At 38.1% G+C, this 20,193-nt stretch overlaps 2 protein-coding genes and 1 long non-coding RNA gene across 3 annotated transcripts in view; all 3 read left to right on the top strand.

Moving 5' to 3' along the window:
• The window catches only part of LOC148160497 (uncharacterized), a 133,552-nt gene that overhangs the window by 95,852 nt on the left and 17,507 nt on the right, over positions 1-20,193 (top strand). The gene's annotated exons all lie outside the window — the stretch shown is intronic.
• On the top strand, positions 3,759-5,437 carry LOC148160499 (interferon-induced protein 44-like). The gene is made up of 4 exons (XM_088011849.1): positions 3,759-3,839; positions 4,491-4,659; positions 5,093-5,193; positions 5,276-5,437. Exons 1-4 carry the CDS (start codon positions 3,759-3,761, stop codon positions 5,435-5,437), a joined length of 513 nt encoding a protein of 170 aa, XP_087867975.1.
• On the top strand, positions 5,987-17,218 carry LOC148160498 (uncharacterized). Its single transcript, XR_015765081.1, has 2 exons — positions 5,987-6,267; positions 14,451-17,218. It is a non-coding gene; the product is annotated as an uncharacterized LOC148160498 (long non-coding RNA).

Below are 20,193 nucleotides of genomic sequence, written 5' to 3'. Positions count from 1 at the left end.
ACATGCCTGGCACCAATTTTTGTACTTTTAATTTTTTTTATGAAACACTTCATGTGCTAGTTAAAAAGCTAACATAACGCTCGATCTGTTGTAGTGTGCTGATTGAAGCTGAGCCGTTGCACTGATTCGATCCCCGATATGTTATCATTCAGGAAATAAACTGCTTGATCACCCAGAAACTCCTTGCCTTCATTAAAAAACTACACAACAAAGAGTCGAGGGGTTACTTGGGCCGGCCTGGTACAGTGGAGTGAAGCAGAACCCGGTTACATTTGCGTCTCTCTTCTAGTTTGCGTCTCTCTTTTTGTTTGCGGCATTCGGTTTTTGTTTGTGTCTCGTTTTTTGTTTGCATCTCTCTTTTTGTTTGCTGCATTTTATTTGTGGTTGTAGTCTTTTTGTTTGCGTCTCTTTTTTTGTTTGCTGAATTTCATTTGGTTGCGCCTTTTTTGTTTGTTTGCATCTTTTCTCTGTTGCTGCGCGTTTGCACCTGTCGGCCACCGTACAAGGCACGTATGGCTGCAGTGGAAAGCCACTCCCCTGTGCACTGGCCTTTCAAAATAAAAAACTTAACTAAAATCTCAGGCTAACCATTTTTCTCGGTGACCAGATCTCCGGTATAATTTGTTTCTCACAGGAGCATTACTTAAACTGACTTGCAGCTGGCAGAAGGTACTACATTATATAGCCTGAAATGAACAAGCTTGTCTCCCGGCAGCCTGCATAATGTGTGTTATACAACCCCTGGGTAAACCGGACAGGGAGAACTTCCGGGACAGAATGCTTGTCAAAAATGAAATAATGAAAATCAAAATTGACAGCTCATTTTCTTTTTTATTTTTGCAATTGACGTTTTTCTAATTTTGTGTTAAAAACGAAAAATCAAATAAATACATGCTTGTTTTGTTTTTCCAATTCTATTTTGAAACGGAAAAACCAAAGAACGAACCATACACGGATTTTAATACTACTCACAGGGTTTTGTGCAATCGGTTTCCCCATTTGGATTGAGAAATTGCAGTAAGGATCTAAGTTGCTTATAAAAGAACCACTCGAGTTAATTTTACTTAATTGTAATATAAACATGTAGCCCATTTAAATAAGTATGATTAAAGAGAGCATTTTAGTCTAAGAGTCTAACATAGTTAATAGTTTAACCATTGTCTTTAGAAATGGGGTCTAAGTGACACCACACACGTAAAGCTTATTTGCCTCAGTCCTCGCACACACAAGGGTTAAGTTGTAACATACTAAATAAAATTAGTTAGACATTTAGATTTGAGTTACTTTATCATAATTGCTTTGGATTCTCTAAACTCTAATCACGTAATAAAATAAACAAATAGTTTGAGTTACAAAACTTACCAATTTGTGCAATTGATTTCCCCAAATCATTTCATTTAACTTACTGGGTGTTTACAATGTTGCTTGACTGTCTGAACATGTGTATTTAATCAAATCTAATATAAATTACAAATTATTATTTGTATTATTTGCAAGGCTGAATTTTTTAAACACATTGTTTTAAATCTATCACAGTTTTAACAACTCCGTGGAGAGAAACATCATGGGAGTGAGTACATTTGTTTCTGTATCTCTGAATGCTTACAATGTGCAAAAGCCCTGTCACGTTTTACCAGCAATTTACCAAACACAGTCCAGGGCACTTTCCCTTACACAGACACCTATGTTCCCTTTATTAACTTCTTAGGCAGATGGGACTTGATCCAAAAACAAAATCTCCCTATGATCAATTAAACTATAACCACACTATCTCAGATATTAGAACACCACATCATGGCCAAAGTTAGTGACCCAGCATTTAAAACAGTACAGGATCATTTTACTGCAATTCAACAGTGCTACTGTGCCACTATCCAGCCTGACTTTTACAATGATCCTAAAAAATCACAAATTATTCCACAAAGCTGAAGAGAGACCAGAAGCTTATTCTGACAAATATCACTTAAGTTGTAACTTTTATTTTCACATTTGAACAGAAACACACATGAACTTCTGCGGTACATGAGGAATTTCCAACCTCAAAATGAAGAAGTCAAAGCCATCAGAGTTTTACTCCATGGACCAGTTGGTGCTGGAAAGTCCAGCTTCATCAACTCTGTCAACAGCGTCCTACAAGGGAGAATGACTGAAGAAGCTCTGGCCAACAACACAACCACTGATAAAAGTTTCACAAAAATGGTCAGTATAACTTATTGTTTTGATATTAAAGGCTTATTTTTATTTTTATGATTTATGACTTTTTATGCATGTCTCCTTGGTGTATCAGTTCAGTCTCCACATGGTTGTGTAGAATGTTAACTAATTTCTTTATAAAATGTAGAAATTGCTGTGATTCCTTATTCACCCTGCATCCACAGGGAATATGACTCCTTTATACATTTTAAACTACTGTTGATTCTGGGCTTGAATTATACTTTCATCTTAATTGATACATTTTGCATTAGCACTTCCAGCCTGGTACCACCCGGCTCCCTGATCCCGAGAGCTGCGGTTCCAATTTCGCCGGCTGGTTTGGAGTTAGCTGTTGATTGGTCATTGGCTTTGGGGGCGGGACAAAGACCAGATCTCTGCATCAGAGGAGCACTAGACTTTCTCGATGCAAGACAACTTCCAACCTTGTGTGTTAAATCTAAACGGGTTTTTTGGTGAGAGTTCACAAGTATTTAATATAACATGATCAGCGGATGTTAACCAATAGTAATTTTCCACCATAATTTCCCTCCTTTTGATTTTAAGTAAATATGTAATATTTACTATTAATCACGTCAAATTTTATTCCATCCCCATTGATTATATAAAAGGAAATTTCTACAATTTTTATGGTGAGAAGCAAAAAATTATCCCATACATTTTAAGACATCACATATTCATTCAGTCATTGAAATATTATTCTGTATGATGAAACAAAAACATATACGCAAGATGCAAAAAACCTACTGGCATTCATCCATTCATCCCTTTATTGTTCTCACTCCATAAAGATTAAAACTCAATCTAAGACGTTTCTTTTAATGCTGAAATTAAATGACCAATGAATACATAACTTTATGCACTCTTTTATAATTATAATTAGAATGACTTTGCTAATACCACAAAAATGCCTGTGTTTCACAAAATATTTAATTGTGCTATTAAGACTTAAATATGCACAAAAAAATAAACTTAAGAAATTACTTGGGTTTTTATATGCTTAATTTTGATCAAAGACAATGAAATCAGATGTTGCTTGGCAGTTTATAACTAGGGTTTATTTAGAATGAAAGAGGATGAAGTTAAATTTCAAATTGTTTTATTCTGAAGTGTCTACATTAGAATAAGATGGGCCAATTACATGTGCTGGAGGAGAAAAGCCTATTCTTGCCAAATATAGCCAAGTGTTAGCATTATACAGTTTAGTAACAGTGTAACTGTTAGTGTTACAGTGTAACGCTAACATGATCTACTGTCATGAGATCACCAATCTTAATTTTGGGAGATCACCGATCTCCCAAAATTTTGTGTTGGTATTTTGTGTTGGTAGTAAAAATATTGTAGAGGTAGAAAAAGGTAGTAAATTCAAGTCTAGGATTCCTGTATAAACCCTCTTATAGTTTTAATGTATTTTTAACAGCTAATTGTCAGCTGTTTTCACAAAACACAGCTTAACATCTTGCATATTATTTTTCTCTCAGCATCAAACCTATAAAATCAAGAAACAAGGCAGGGGAAACTTTTATCCCTTTGTGTTCAATGACATCATGGGTCTGGAAGAGTGTGGAGGAGTCAGAACAGACGACATCAAACTGGCCTTGAAGGGACACGTGAAGGATGGTTATAGGGTACAAATATATATATTTTTTACTCTTAAAAATTCCTTCTCCTAAACCAGTGGTTCTTAACCTGGGTTCGATCGAACCCCAGGGGTTCGATGAGTCGGTCTCAGGGGTTCGGCGGAGCCTCTGCCGCGGAGGTAAAGACACACTTGTGTAAAGTCATGATGACGCGCCTCTTTGTCATCACTTGCTGCAGAGGATCATGTTACATTGCTTAGCCAATCAGTGCTGCGGAGGCGCACTGATTGAAGGAGTTCCACTCTGAGCGATTTGAACTTGTCTTTAATTAATTCAGCAAAACTCACCATTTTTACCAAATTCTATAGTCTAAATCTGCTCCTTAGTCACATCTTTTCGGGGTTGGTACTGCCTCTAGTGGCGTGGGGGTGTTAATACAACTACTATAATTACATTACTAAATCAGAATACCGCAATTTATTGTCTGTGTGGTGGGTGGAGGTTTGTTGAATGCGCATATGAAACTGGGAGGTTCGGTACCTCAAAAAAGGTTAAGAACCACTGTCCTAAGGCTATTATTATTATTATTATTATTATTATTATTATTATTATTATTATTATTATTATTATTAGCTTGCTTTATGTGGAAAGTATATTTTAATTTCAATTGTACTGAATATACAACATGTTTTTCCCCAGTTTATTCCTTCATCTCCCCTTTCTGACGATGATCCTGGCTACAACTCTTTTCCGTCCATCAGTGACAGAGTTCATGTTCTGGTCTGCATTTATTCTGCTAATGCATCAGAAATGAAATCCTCTGTTTTACATAAAATGAGTGAAATCAGAGAAGCAGCCAGTGATCTGGGTAAGAAACAAAAATACACAAACTTGTGTTCAGTAAAGTAATGCAACTGTAAACACAACTAAACAAAATACTAAAATTTTACTTCAACAATCATAAAGGTTACAAAATACAGGTATAAAATGTGACAAAAAAAATTAGGAAGCTACTGTCATGTCCAAACATTTCATAGTGTTTAGAACAGCTGTATGATGCATCATAGCAAATAACTAAGAGAACAAAGGGAGAGGCCTTCAACTGTAAAACATTAGTAACATTTTGTAGTTTAGTCTTTTTTACATTGTCATATTTACCACTTCAAAAAAAATTCTCCTTCTCATCTGAGAATTAATTTTATGTACTTGTTAGAGTGCATAGTTATTGTATATTTTATATATAGTGTGTATTTATTCATAATACAATATTAAGATACAAGAAAAAAACTCTGTATCCACAGGAATCCCTCAGCTGGCGATTCTCACCCACATTGATGAAGCCTGTGAGGAAACGGAAAGAGATCTGACAAACGTCTACAGGAGCAAACATTTAAAGAAAAAGGTGAGTCATAGAAAAACTTATTCAAAATGGGAAAAAGAAAAAAAAACAGTCAAAATAAATGTTTTTTTTTTTTTTAATACAGATGGGGGATTTCAGCTCCAGCCTGGGGATCCCAATGAACTGCATCCTCCCAATGAAGAACTACAGTTATGAAATTCAGCTGAATCCAGACGTCGACACTCTGATCCTGAGTGCTCTGAAAATGATGATTGATTTCGGAGACGACTACGCCGACACACTATGAAGCCACAGAACAGTTTGTGGGGATATGCATGAAAATCACAGCAGTAATATAGTTCAGATTAGTGAGAAATTATGAGGCGAAATATTTAATATTTGAAAGGAATAGGGTTCTAAAAATGAATTTCATCAGTGGCTTTGATTATAGTAAGTTTATTATGTAGGAGCTGAAATACTATTTAAAGGAGTTGTTTTCTGGAAAGATTTTGGCTTCGCACCAGGTCAACCTGACCGAATTCTTCCTTCCATTTGCGTGCAAAGCGCAAATGGAGCCAGAATTTACTGGAAAGGATGTCTGTTTGTGCAAGATAAAATCAACAATTTGAGATAAATTGTCCTATTCAGCAATTCTGAAATGGAGCAGATGTTGAGTTCGTGAGGTCCAAAATATTTTAAAGGTCGTCCAATACACACTCAGTATAAAGCGTGCCAGAATCTTTCTGCAAAACAACAGTTGCACGCCATTGGTTGAAACTTTCCAACTCACACTGATGAAGATGGAAAAGTATAAAACAGGTCGAGATTAAGACTTAGGGGAGATTTTTTGTGACAAGAAATGATGAAGATTTTTGTATTGAACTGAAGAAACTGTAATGAGGTATCCGTGGTAGTGTAATAAATCTCCGGCTCGTCTATGGCCTAGCAGCAAGAACTACGTCTCTGTGCGTTATTTCTTTTACTTAGATATTTAAGAGTATAGCCACCTTTCTAATCCTCAATAAAAGTGGTGACACCCGACGTTTGAATGAACAATTGAACAACCAGGAGAAGAAAGGTGACTCGCTTCAGCCTGACTGCGGACGGGAGCCGTCTGGGCCCAATCACAGGAAAGAGGTAAGCTTTTATCTCTTTCACTTGTTAAAAACAGAACGGTTTCCTGTCTGCTGGCGGTCTGAAGTGCTAAAAAGAGTGATTAAGTTCTTTCTGCTTACCATAGGCGAGTAATTTCTTTGCGCAAAGAACGAGCTGCCAAAAATCTGAGACTCATAGGTATCTCATACATCCTGGAAACATGCAGCTCGGAAAATAAGCACTTTTTCAGTCTGGTCTCACCCGTTTTGTTGACGGTAACAAGGAATTTCTTCCATTATAAGTTACCATATATCAGCCAATCTGGTGTAGTTCTTCTGAACAGGCACTTTCATTGAGCTGACTAATAAATAATATATCACGATTTGTTAAATTTGGCAGGAGGCCAAGAACCTTAACTTTAACATTAAACCAGCTGAGCCACGAAGAGAGATTGGGATCTCTGTGAAAAGCGCTATAAAAATAAAGAATAAGAATAAGAAGAGGCCAGGAGAGGACAGTTCTTCTTTTCTCTGTGAGACCACCGAATGTCTCCATGAGAGAGACAGCGGAGTTTCCTTAGCGGAGGGAATGTGTTTTTCTCCGAGGAGTGACCACGGCATATCCCATCCACAAAGAGAGCAAAAAGCTCGTCTGGTGGGAGAAACCAAAGTCCTCCATGAGATGATGTGTGGCCTGAAATAGAGTTGAAAATGAGTAAAAAGTGAATAAAGAAGTTCAAGTGAAGAAAATAGAGTTTTACAGATTACTTTGTGAGTTAAACTGCAGTAAATGTTCTTTCATTTCTTTGAGTTTTTGGTGAGGAGTTTAAGTGTTTCGGTCAGCTTTGGCTAAAATAACTGAAGTCCTAATATAATTAATTGTGTGCACACATTAAAATTGGACAGTGGCTAATTAAATCAATAGCCAACTAAATTTTATATATTTATAATAAATATATTAATAAATATAATTACACTAACTAGAATCCCCAGGGAGGAGAAGGAGTAAGGAAAGAATAAGGAGTAGAAATGCAAATGGAATGAATGTTGCTGAGCTGAATGCTGAATAATTGGGAATGTATGTTGTCTGTTGTGTAAGTATTTGATTGGCATGCCTGTATATATTGTAAAAATCTGAAATGTGCATGTTTTTGGCTTTTTGGCTTATTAAATAACTGACTGCTTTCAAGTAATGTTGAGCTTTAGAAGCCGCTGTGCTCTGTATTAAAGTTGAAATTTGGTCTTCATTTTGACTGCAATTGTTTAACGCTGTTTGTAACGTCTAATTTTATGCTGTGCAATATAGATAGGAAATATCCATATCTTGCTGCTATATTTCAGAAAAGTTGGGAGAAAGAAAAGAGTTTCTTGGCTGAATTTCCCAGAAATACACACACAAACTTTCCCTCCCACCCCTCCTCTCCCTACCCCTTGCCCTCCCTTCCTCCCTCCTCACTCTTTTTCCTCTCTCACTTTTCTCTCTTGCCCTGCCCCTATCCTCTCTCTCTCTCTCTCTCTCTCTCTCTCTTTCTCTCTCTCTCTCTCTCTCCACCACACGTCATTCGGTCCCGGATCTGTCGTGATTTGAGACCATTCTTTGGTTAACACCCATTTGTAGTCCATAATATTTAAGACGGCCCACTTCCTATTACGCAAAGTTGGCCCCCACCTTTGCTCATTTCGGACTGAAGCAGACTGAAGTTTAGTTTTTCCTTTTTTTCTCTCCTCTGCTTACAACGGTGAAGAGGTCTAAGCCTAAAACCTTGAGTTGACTCACATCATACAGACTTTTATCCAAATAATCATTGTTTCTGTGACACTGAACTATGTTAAACATTTTTCAAATGTATATTTTACTGTAGAGTTGAATAACTGTAAAAAACTTGGTTAACAGTTACACTTATTGAAGAATACTTAACACACGTAATAATATTTAGCAACTATAAGCAATAATACTACAAGGAACAAATATTACAAGTACAACTAACTAAAAATCAACTTATTTTTTACTCAATTGGAAAAATAAAAAGTCGTAGGACAACAAAACTGTAAAAGACAGCAAAACTTAAATAGAATTCTAATAGTGAGACAACGGCTAAATAAGCAAGATGAGCAACATACCTATTGTCATTATTGGTTCAAAAAACCCAGAATATGCTTCTCAAATTCCAAAAATTTCTAAGAAGTGGCAAAAGAGAACGCAAGGACTTCTGTGCCCATGGCCAGAAAACGGGAGCTTTGACTTTTCCCTTTGTGAACAGATGGAAACTCGGATTGCAGACTACAAAGCAAAAAACAAAGGAAAGAAAAGACAAGCCAAAAGAGAACTAGAATTAAACATTTTACAACTATTCAAGGAAGAAGGTGAAAAATACCGGAAAAACTTAAAGCAGCAGGTAATTGAGCTGAAAAATAATTATGAAAAACCAGATGATGATCAAATGAACCCTGCTGGGTTGTATCCAGCCCTGACAGGAGTTCTGAATATCACAGGTGATTTTGGATACAGGAATGATGATCAAATTAGGGACATTAAACAAGGTAAAAACAATGAGCTGGAAACTCAATTAGACAGACCCTCTACAGGGCACACACCACGATCAACAGTAGTTCAAACACCAGCTCCACCCAGAGGTGCACCACAGACGAGCACAAGTGCTACAGACAGTAGCACAAATAATAAGCACTCAAAAAGCATGGAACTACCAACGTCATATGCAAATGCAGATGGCTATAAGCCAGCTGGCAGATATGACACATCATTACCGCCAATCCAAACCAGAAGTCAAACCTCTGGTGCCGGATGTTCTACAACACGGACAGTTGGAAATATTAAAATTCTTGACTGCTACGCTGGAAGCAATAATAATAAATTTTTTGATGGCTACGCAGGTCATCTGAAAAGACGCAGAAGCGGAGATGCTTATTGGTTAAAGTTAGGTCCAGAAGTCTTTAATATAGAACGTAAAGCAAACCAAACACAGATACAGGACATAGAGGAAGAAATTGATGAAGGCCTTGTACGATTAGCTGAAACAGAGTCAAGATGTGATAATGGTGAAGACGGAGCAATGGCTGGTCCAAGTACAAGCACTCCAGTCAAAGAACAAAAAGCCCCAAACCAAAAAGAATACGATTTGAGATCCAGACCTGACATACGCAAACCTGATCGTTATGACCCCTCAAAACAATTACCAATCATATTAAAAGGAGATATTGCTCAATATTTGCCATTTGCCTCGATGGATCTGGTAGGGTTAATCTCGCGGTTGCCGGACATTCATAATAGTGCAGGAAGATGGATAAGAGCACTTGAAGAAGAGACAGTTGGCAAAATCTTGGCACTTGGAGACATCAAAGCCATTCTAGCAAAAGTTGTTGGAATTCCCACCATGCAGAACATTTTGAAGGATCATCCCTGGATGCTACAAGAAAGAGCAGACAGGATTGAACTAAATGCATGCCGAACAATGATCTGGGCAGCCTTGAGGGCAGAATTTCCAAACAAAGTGGACCCTAAGAACATGAAAGCGGAACCAGTTGGTGACTCGGAGAATCCAGCATCCTACGTCGCCAGGCAGTTGAGAAGGTGGAACGAAGTAATGGAGTTTGATGTTGACGAGTACCCAATGATTGCAGGTGTGTTTCGAAAGTCATTGGTGGATGTAATGCCTGAGCCAGTGCGCACCAAACTCGAAGAGGTGGTGGCCCTGATGTCTATGCCACACAAAGAATTTCGTGATCATGTGGTACACGCAATAGAAAAATACAGAAAAGATGAACAAAAACGCACTGACCAAGACAAAAACATTCAAAGAAAATTGGCTCAATTACAGCTTGGAGAACTTCAAGAAAAAAACAAGACTAAGACCCAAGCTGCAGTGGTAAGGGGGGACCAGCATCCCACCCCAAATGTAGCCAACCGTCCTAATTCGGTGAATTCAGCACCACAGATGTATACTCCAACTTCGCAAATGACTCAGCCTTCTCAACCAGTGGTGAATATTTATTCACAACCATGGAACTCTCGTCCATTCGTGCCTCGAGGAAGACAGCAAAGAAGCCCTTCATGGCCTAACAGGGGACGAGGCGGTCCGCCCAGAGCACCCGGAGCATGCTGGACATGTGGTTGTTTTGGACATCGTGCTGACCAGTGCCGAAATGGTGACAACTCATTCCAAAGACGGCCGCGTGGCAGAGCCAGACCAGGTCCACCGACAGCCCCATACAATCACCAAGCAGTTCCATGTAATCAACAGGGAACTCCATACGATCCTCAAGGAGTTCCGTACGATCCACCAGTTCAACAAAATTCACCAGCTCAATACAATCCACCAAATTTTGGATACTAGGGATGCCCAGAGGACCCTAGGGGAGAGAGTCAGTACCCAATTCTAACTACAGGTGCTACAGGTGCTGACGATGAACCAATATTGAAAATTCAAATTGAAAACAGAGAAACTCCAATGTTGGTCGATACAGGAGCAGCTTACACTTGTGTAAGCCCAAACTATGCAACACATCTCCCCATGTCTGATAAATTTGTATCAACAGTAGGGTTCTTGGGAACAAGACAATTAATCCAAATGACAGCTCCTGTTCGACTTACAACAAATGACAATGAAATAAAAATACCAATTTTGGTATCTGATCAAACCCCAATAAACCTGTTGGGAAGAGACGCTCTATGTAAATTAAAAATAAAAATCTGGTGTTCTCCTCAAGGTGTGTATGTTGAAAAAGAAGGTTTGGATCTTCAAATGTTCATGCAACAACATAAAGCCAAAGTTTATTGGCTTGGAGACATTAATAACTCCATTGAAGAGGTAATTTCCAAATGGGGACAGTACATTCAAGTTCAAATTCCAGAAGCTAAGAAACCATTTCTAGACTATCATTGCACAATGTACTATGACATTTCGAAAAGTACAGAATTTGAAGAACAATGGGACAAAGAAACACAAGGTGAAGCGGTGAACCTTGTATCCCAATATATCATTGTTGGGAGACAAGGAGCAGCGCTAAATGTAGAAATGAATGATTTCATTTCACAATGGTACAACGTTGCAGAATCTGTACCCCACATAACCTTGTTTGTAAATAAAAACTTTCATGCCAAAGATCTTGGACCAATGATGAAAATCGCAACACAGATTAAATGGGAACAGACAGAAAGCCCATTAATTTTCCAATCAGAAGATGCAACAATGATTAAAATAATAAGTGAAACTACTATGACAGCAAAACCACAGGTGGTAACAGTACCGATTAATGACACAAAACAAACAGAAGAAAAAGATGAGTCAGTTGAAAACCCATTAATGCAGGACATGTTAAAGCAAGTTCCTGAATCAGTATGGTCAAAACATGAAACAGACGTTGGATTAGTGAAATCAGCTAACCCATTTAAAGTTGAACTGAAACCAAATGCTAAACTTCCATTTCGTCCTCAATATCCATTAAAACCAGAAGCAGAAGAAGGAATCAGCAAAACCATTGAAGGATTGTTAACAGCAGGAGTGTTGGTGGAAATTGAAAGTCCATGCAATACGCCAATTTTTCCAGTTCTGAAAGCAGATAAGTCAAAGTATCGCCTGGTACATGACCTTTGCACAATAAACGATGTAGTAGAAGACAGATCATCGGCAGAAATGCCCAACCCACACACACTTTTAACCGCAATCCCTGCTGAAGCAAAATTTTTCACGGTAATTGATCCTTGTTCAGCATTTTTCACCATTCCCTTAGCGGAACAATCTCAATACTTGTTCGCATTTACTTACAGAGGTAAGAGGTACAGCTACACTCGATTACCCCAAGGCTTCAAACACAGTCCTCATTTGTTCAATCAAGCACTTAGAAGGATTGGAAATAAATAGCACATTGCTACAGTTTGTTGATGACATTCTAATTGCGTCACCTACATTGGATGATTGCCACCAGGATTCGATAAAAGTCCTTGGAAGACTGGCTGAAGGAGGGTACAAAGCCTCCAAAGACAAATTACGGTATTGTCAGACACAGGTAGAATACCTGGGTAGACAACTCTCAGAAGGGAGCATTGGCATATCACCTTCTCAACTAGAGGGTGTCAGCAAAGCTCCATGTCCACGAACAGTTGGAGAAATGATGACATTTCTCGGTATGACAGGTTTCAATGCTGATTGGATAGAAAGTTATGCAGAAAAAACAGCACCACTCAGAGAACTCATGAAAGAACCAGGTCATCAAAACCAAAAGAATCTGCTAAATTGGACATTAGAAGCAAAAGTAGCATTTGAATCATTGAAATGTGAAATGCAGAGTGCACCAGCACTAGCGGTTCCAAACTATGACAAACCATTCTACCTATATGTTGCGAACAAAAAAGACATGTATGTCACAGCAGTTTTGATGCAAGAAACATGTACAGGTCGAAGAAAAAAACCAATTGCTTATTACAGCACAAAGTTGGACAATGTAGCACAAGGCTGGCCACCATGTTATCAGGGGCTAGCAGCAGTCTACCATGCTTATGAAAAAGCTTCAACCATAACAATGGGTTATCCAGTTACAATATTAACTCACCACAAAATCGCAGAGTTAATAAATCTAGGAAAGTTTGTCGTAACACTAGCAAGAAGTTTGCAGTATATGCTACTTCTGACATATCCTGACATAACTATTCAAAGATGTATCACCAACAATCCAGCAAATGTGATTCCTTTGGATTGTGACAGAGAACCACATGAGTGTGTAGCAGAAACAATGAAATACACAAGACTCAGACCTGATTTGGAATCCACTCCATTGCCTGACGCAGAAGTCACGTACTTTGTTGACGGGTCATGTTTCAGAGACCACCTAGGAAACCACGCAGGTTTTGCAGTGGTACAACAAATAGGTGAAAATTTTGTAACCATCAAAGCTGAAAGATGTGACCAACCACATGTTGGTTGTTCTGCACAACTTGCGGAACTTAAAGCATTAACTGAAGCCTGTAAAATGGCTAGGTCAAAAGTCGCAAATGTGTTCACTGATTCAGCCTATGCCCACGGCGTATGCTTTTTATTTGCCGCAATTTGGAAACAAAGAGGTTTCAAAAGAGCAGACGGAACCCCAGTGCAGCACGAAGCACAACTGAAAGAATTAATTGCTGCCATGATGCTTCCTTCGAAGCTGGCAGTGATCAAGTGTCAAGCACATCGCAAAGGCAATGACATCGTTGTGAGAGGTAACAACATGGCAGATGAATCGGCAAAAATGGCATCCAGGAGCCAAATGGCCATCTTGGCACCTGTGATAGCTTTAGAACCAGCTGTAACACCGGAAGATGTCATTTTGATGCAACAACAAGCAAGTAACAGTGAACGTGATCTTTGGGCACGAAGAGGTGCTACGATGAGTGAAAATGGCTTATGGAGGTCACACCAAGGCCTACTAATAGCACCAGTAGCATTATTAACATTATTGGTCTCAGAAGCCCATGGCTTAGACCACTGTGCCCGAGGAAAAGTCATGGAAAAATTGAAAAAACAAGGTTTCTGGTCTCCATACATGCAAGACATGGTGGATGAAATTCTAAGCCAGTGTGAAATATGTGCCGAAAACAATGCTCGGAAAGGCATAAAACCAGGTATTGGACACATTCCAGTTCCAGACGGACCTTTCAAACACCTGGTGATAGATTATGTAGACATGCTCAAACCAGTTCAAGGTAAAAGGTACATGTTGGTGATAATTGATCGTTTCAGTCGATGGGTCGAAGCAGTACTATCAAAAACCTTAGGAGCAGACACAGTTATCAAATTTTTGACAAGAGAAGTAATTCCAAGATTTGGAATTCCATCTGAAATCAGTTCAGACAATGGTTCGGCTTTTGTACAAAAAGTTGTTAAAGGCATTTTGCAAAAGCTACAGATCAAACAACGTTTTGGCGTAGTCTACCACCCTCAGAGCCAGGGAATGGTGGAACGCATCAACGCCACGTTGAAAGCAAAGCTTCGGAAAATTTGTGCATCAACTAAACTAAACTGGGTAGATGCTTTGCCACTAGCACTAATGAGCTATCGCATGCAAATGCACAGAAGCACGCATTTAACACCGCATGAAATGCTGACTGGCAGACCTATGGCTGTGTCGCAATGTAGGTTACCTTTCAAGGGACCTCCCCTTGAGCAATTGCAAACTGAGTTGAAAGACTATGTTGAACAACTAACTGCTATCCATAGAGTTATCTATTTGCAGGAAAAATCCAGAAGTCCAGAGTCCACGGTGTGGGAACCACCGGTGAAACCTGGAGATTTGGTGTACATCAAGGTGTACAGACGGAGATGGCATGAGGCCCGATGGGAAGGACCTTATGAAGTCAAGAGAGCAACCCCAATGGCTGTCCAAGTAGAAGGAAGTACCACTTGGCATCATTTGACTCATTGCACTAAAGTTCAAAATAAAGACAAACTGAAAATTGAGTTTTACAAGGAAGATGAGCAGAAGCCTCACAGCAATGAGACTGATACTGATAACTGTCCAACTGTGGATGTTGACAGAGGTGGTGAACCGAGCAGCAGTGACGGCAGAGACGAACTTACACAATCTGCAGCCAACACCACGGGACAAACCAACCACGACGAACCAAAGTGACAGAGAATGGACTCTCAGACAGCCTCCAGGGGGGACAAACAGTGACTCAACGACGACTGTTCACGACACAAGATCCATCTCCAATGACAAAGATAAGTATCACACAACTTATAGAAATCCAGACAAGTACATACCAGTGTTCTTTCCAGCAAGTGTCAATTTAAATGTTCCCACAAAATTGATTCGTAAAACTAGATATGTGCACTTACAATGGAAATGGACAGCGAGTTTAACAGATACCGAATTTCTAACTAATTCAGACAATGAAATTACCAGTAACCCTAGTGTATGAAGGAGTTAAAGACTTAATAGGAATGCACAACGATATAACAAGGCTTCGTAGAAACCTGGGGGATTATCGGTTGAATGAAGGAGTATATTTGAATCTTATAGGTCAACCAAGAGGAATTCCAGATGAATTCAAAGCGCAACATGAACTCCGCGCAGGTTTTGAATCTATCTTACCTTGGATCACAATTAACAAAAATGTTGAATGGATTAACTATGTTTATTACAATCAACAGAGAATGATCAACTTTACCGTTGAAGGATTTATGGCCTTAGGAGAACAACTCCATGAAACCAGTAGAATGGCAAAACAAAACAGACAAGCATTAGATTGGATCTTAGCCAATATGGGAGGAGTTTGCCATATGTTTGCTAATGAATGCTGTACTTATATCCCTATGAATACCTCGCCAAAAGGTACATTTAGAGCAGTAATGACTAAGTTGAAGAAACTGAAATCGGAATTCAAAGAAAATGCAGGAAAGAACACCTGGTCATGGAAAAGTCTGGAGGAAATTTTAGGTGAATGGGGAGCCTTTGTAGTTAAAATAGGAATAACTCTGGTAGTAATACTAATTGTTATTTTTCTGCTTGTGTGTTGTGTGATCCCTATCATGAGGAAATGGATTGTAGGGACTGTATATAGATGGATGACCAAGGACGGTAAACATCAGACGGACTAAGCACAAGGCCGCCCGGACCAGTGAACCTATGATCGATTTGAAGGACTGCTGAGCTCAAGGACAATGGATGCCTGAATTAAAATGGCTTATGGAATGTTGAAAGATCAAAAAGGTTCAAGGGAAATGAAGTCGAACTTGGGTTGGAATAAACGGACTCATGGAAAAGACACTGTTTGCATACACCATTACACATACTTATTACACAGTTATACACTTTATATACAATACAACACGGGTGGCCCACACATAGTTAACACACTAGAAACACGTGTGAATGAGCATGAATGTGTGAGACAGTATGAACAAGAATGTGAGTATGAATGATAATGTAAGAGAGCGTGGAAGAGCACAAGCATTAAGCGACCAATACTTTGATCATTATGATTAGCATTTAAATCACACAGTCACTGATTATATGTGTGTTATGGACACTTCTTCATAATTGTCATCAAGATTATGTATCAATGTTGAAGTACTATCGTTACCATGTATATCTATGATTTTGGTCACTGTGGATCCATGATTGTGTTACATTTGTGCCAGATTATGGAATACTGGTGGCCGCCCATGGCGAGCGGGGGCCATAAGGTAATTTTTTCCCTGGAAAGCAACAAAAGGCCAACAGGGTTTTTCGACCTTATACAAATGGAAGAACAATCATCGAAGCAATGACCAAGCAATGTTTAATCAATGTATTGGAATTGTTGTATTAGTTACAGTAACTCATGAAACACTGTTTACCCCCACTATTCATTTTATTTCACTTTTAAGTGACTTTTATATATATTTCTAAGGTTTATATACAGAGTTGTACTCACAGGTAGATATGTAAACTTAGTATAGCAATTACAAACAACTGCTAAGGTTAATTAGGATTCCACTTGAAAGCGGAATAGGGGGGATTATGTAGGAGCTGAAATACTATTTAAAGGAGTTGTTTTCGGGAAAGACTTTGGCTTCGCACTAGGTCAACCTGACCGAATTCTTCCTTCCATTTGCGTGCAAAGCGCAAATGGAGCCAGAATTTACTGGAAAGGATGTCTGTTTGTGCAAGATAAAATCAACAATTTGAGATAAATTGTCCTATTCAGCAATTCTGAAATGGAGCAGATGTTGAGTTCGTGAGGTCCAAAATATTTTAAAGGTCGTCCAATACACACTCAGTATAAAGCGTGCCAGAATCTTTCTGCAAAACAACAGTTGCACGCCATTGGTTGAAACTTTCCAACACACACTGATGAAGATGGAAAAGTATAAAACAGGTCGAGATTAAGACTTCGGGGAGATTTTTTGTGACAAGAAATGATGATGAAGATTTTTGTACTGAACTGAAGAAACTGTAATGAGGTATCCGTGGTAGTGTAATAAATCTCCGGCTCGTCTATGGCCTAGCAGCAAGAACTATGTCTCTGTGCGTTATTTCTTTTACTTAGATATTTAAGAGTATAGCCACCTTTCTAATCCTCAATAGTTTTTTTCTTTAAAGTGGTTTAATTTAAAACACCAGTCAGGTGTAAGCGGCATAGACGTTGCAGCAGACAACAAAATGACTCTTGTTAAGGAAGAAATAATCTAAAATAGTTAACTTTGGAAAAAGTCTGGCTCTCTCTTCCTCTGGATCCAAGATCCTCTCAGTGGGCCGCGTTTGGCCACAAGGAAAACAACAATGCGTGTTGACATCACAGAATTACAGAGTTTAATCCAATATAAGACAATGCATAAACTTACAACAGAAACTGCAGAACAACGGAGACATACATTCATTTACCTGACAAATGGAAAGAAGGAAAGAAAGAAAAGCAAAGACATGCAAAGACATCTTTGGAGAGTTGCAAGAGCAAATCTGATTTGTTACTTCTGTGTAGAAAGTTTTATCTTCTTTTCTTTAATTTATTCAAATAAGGCGTATCTTTGCTCCTCCAACCAGGAGCTATCTCTGACCCTCTATCTCAAGCCAGAAACCCTTGCCGTGTTTACGGCCTTTCAGAGATGAATGTGAAAAGCTACAACTTCTCCTGTATTGTTTTCCCACACAGACAAAAGGCAGTTCAAACGATCCTAACAAATCATCTGGTGTAACTACAAGTAAAATAAAGGTCAATAGGGCAGAATAAGTTACTGATTTAAAACCACAATTTAGGCCATTTGAAACAAGACATGTTAAGTTTTAAAACTAGCTTATTTTAAATTTATTTTCTTAACACTCTGAAGAAATAAAGATGATGTTTTAATCAACAAAAAAGTCAAATAAGGACAAGACATTAGATCAGGTAGAAGAAGAGAACCAATTTCATCTAAATAAATGTGTTCCTGATTAACCATGTCATAAAACATAGAGACATGCTGAGGAAGGCTGGACTGACAGAAAAGTTTGATGAATGTTTCAGAAAACTGTTAGTTTGAAATAGCTAAAGCCATTCGTTTTAAATAAAGAAACCTTAATAATGATAGAGATTCAGAGAGCGAAGCACATGTGGCCTGAGTGAGTGGAGGTATGTGTTCATTTTATTATAACACCATTATGCACTGCATGCAGAAATAATACCCGACATGACAATGTTTTATTCTATTACTATATGTTTACTGAAAATGTAACTTAATTTTTAATATTCAAATCTTAATTTTTTTGCTTTAGGTATAAATGCTAATATGTGATCTGGCAAAATGGAAAAATGATCTGGCAGTAAATTCACCTTACTTAGATTTAAAACATGCAAAATGTGTGCAGACACAATACATACAGCGATTAAATAAAAAGGACAACTGAAAAATCTGCAATAAGTAATATAAAAATTTAACAGTGAGGCTCTTAGCCTAAATTATACACAAGTCAAATAAATCTCACAACACTGCCTATATCAAATAATATCAAGAAAAAATAAATATTAATTCAGAGTCAAATGGAGGTTGCATCAAAATAAACAATCCTGAGTTACTAAATAAAAACTTCCTGACAGCATGGCTAGCTGATTAATGCTGGTTCGCAACAGCAGAACCCAGTGTTGTAGTACTCGAGAACGGTCTTGGTCTCCAGACCGGTCTCGACACCATTTTTTGACTGTCTCGGACTCGACCGCATTTGGTTTCGGTCTTGTCTCGGTCTCGGGCTCTGAGGATTCGGCATTTTATTTCAAGACCAGTCGAGACCGCAACTGTGAAAATATCACTAAACATGCAGCACATTATCCAGTTTATTTGTTAACATCTTTGTTTTCAGTGGATACAAAACACACCGATTAAAATGTTTTCCATGATAACTATATAGATATACATGTGTTGTCGTGGTTTCAAAGTGTATTTAAAGCAAGGTCTGGCTGCAGCTGCAGTCAACTACAACACACACCCTGTAAAACTCATTAACTTATTTAACCGCTAAGTCAGGATGCCATACAACTCTTAATAAAGTGTATGATGATCTACGTCATGATTCTATGTTGCTAATTAATAAAATTATATGGTAATGACGTGTCTGACAAATATAACCGTGAGTTTGTGCCAAGCATATGACGATCTGACAGCGTATGCTGACATGACAGAACACTCTTCTTTGTTCTTGTAATCCTCTGTGTACACTGCAGTAGCTATTATTATTTTATTTAATTATGTACATATAATTTTTTTAATTACCATATTTTCCGCACTATAAGACGCACCGCATTATAAGGATTTTGGATTTTGGACTTAATCTCAGCTGCTGAATCTCTCTGAAGCTATAACTCTGGAAAACAGCTGACAGATAATATATATTAGGCTGTACATGTTTATATGCATATAACCATGCATCTAATATTATTCAGTATTAATCATTATTTGTCATTATTACTGTCATTATCATATATTTATTTGTATAGTTATATAAATATGTATTGATATTACTAAATAATGTATTAAATAAATTATGAACGGCTGTGTGGTTTGTAATATGCTCATCATACATCAATATCAGAATATTCTATTCCGATTATATGGTTTTCCCAACTAAGCATATTTAAATATGCTGAACTATGTATCAATACAATTAAAAAATACTTAAAAATACAATTGTTTATAAATGTAGCTTTGATAGATGTTTGAATAAGGTTTCCAGTAACAAAAAAGCATGTTATGAGCGATTAAATGCGCTGATACGTCATTGTGCCTGCTAAACACATAACGCTGAATGGAGTGGTGGACCGCTCCAAGATGGCCGCCCTAAATCTCGTCAGCAACAATAGGCAAGAGCGGTGCATGAGGCGACTATTCTTATGTCTATGGCAGCCACTACTAAACACCACAATGTCTCAATGATGTGTTATGCCTTTGAGCATCAAATACGTCATCAACCTTGTAGCATTTTTTTAAATTTCTGTTGGTATGTTCTATTTATCATAAAATAT

The sequence above is a fragment of the Poecilia mexicana genome, unplaced genomic scaffold (genome assembly GCF_051168715.1).
Source record: "Poecilia mexicana isolate PSO_F unplaced genomic scaffold, ASM5116871v1 scaffold_2, whole genome shotgun sequence".
Classification (NCBI taxonomy): domain Eukaryota; kingdom Metazoa; phylum Chordata; class Actinopteri; order Cyprinodontiformes; family Poeciliidae; genus Poecilia; species Poecilia mexicana.
Note: the sequence above shows the minus strand (reverse complement) of the source record. Positions and strands in the feature narration are given on the sequence as shown.

Excerpts from the sequence above, each read along its gene's own strand:
- LOC148160499 (XM_088011849.1), top strand. The coding sequence starts at position 3,759 with ATGGGTCTGGAAGAGTGTGGAGGAGTCAGAACAGACGACATCAAACTG. Across the intron at positions 3,840-4,490 it reads ACGTGAAGGATGGTTATAGG|TTTATTCCTTCATCTCCCCT; the intron begins GTACAAATATAT and ends GTTTTTCCCCAG. Across the intron at positions 4,660-5,092 it reads AGAAGCAGCCAGTGATCTGG|GAATCCCTCAGCTGGCGATT; the intron begins GTAAGAAACAAA and ends CTGTATCCACAG.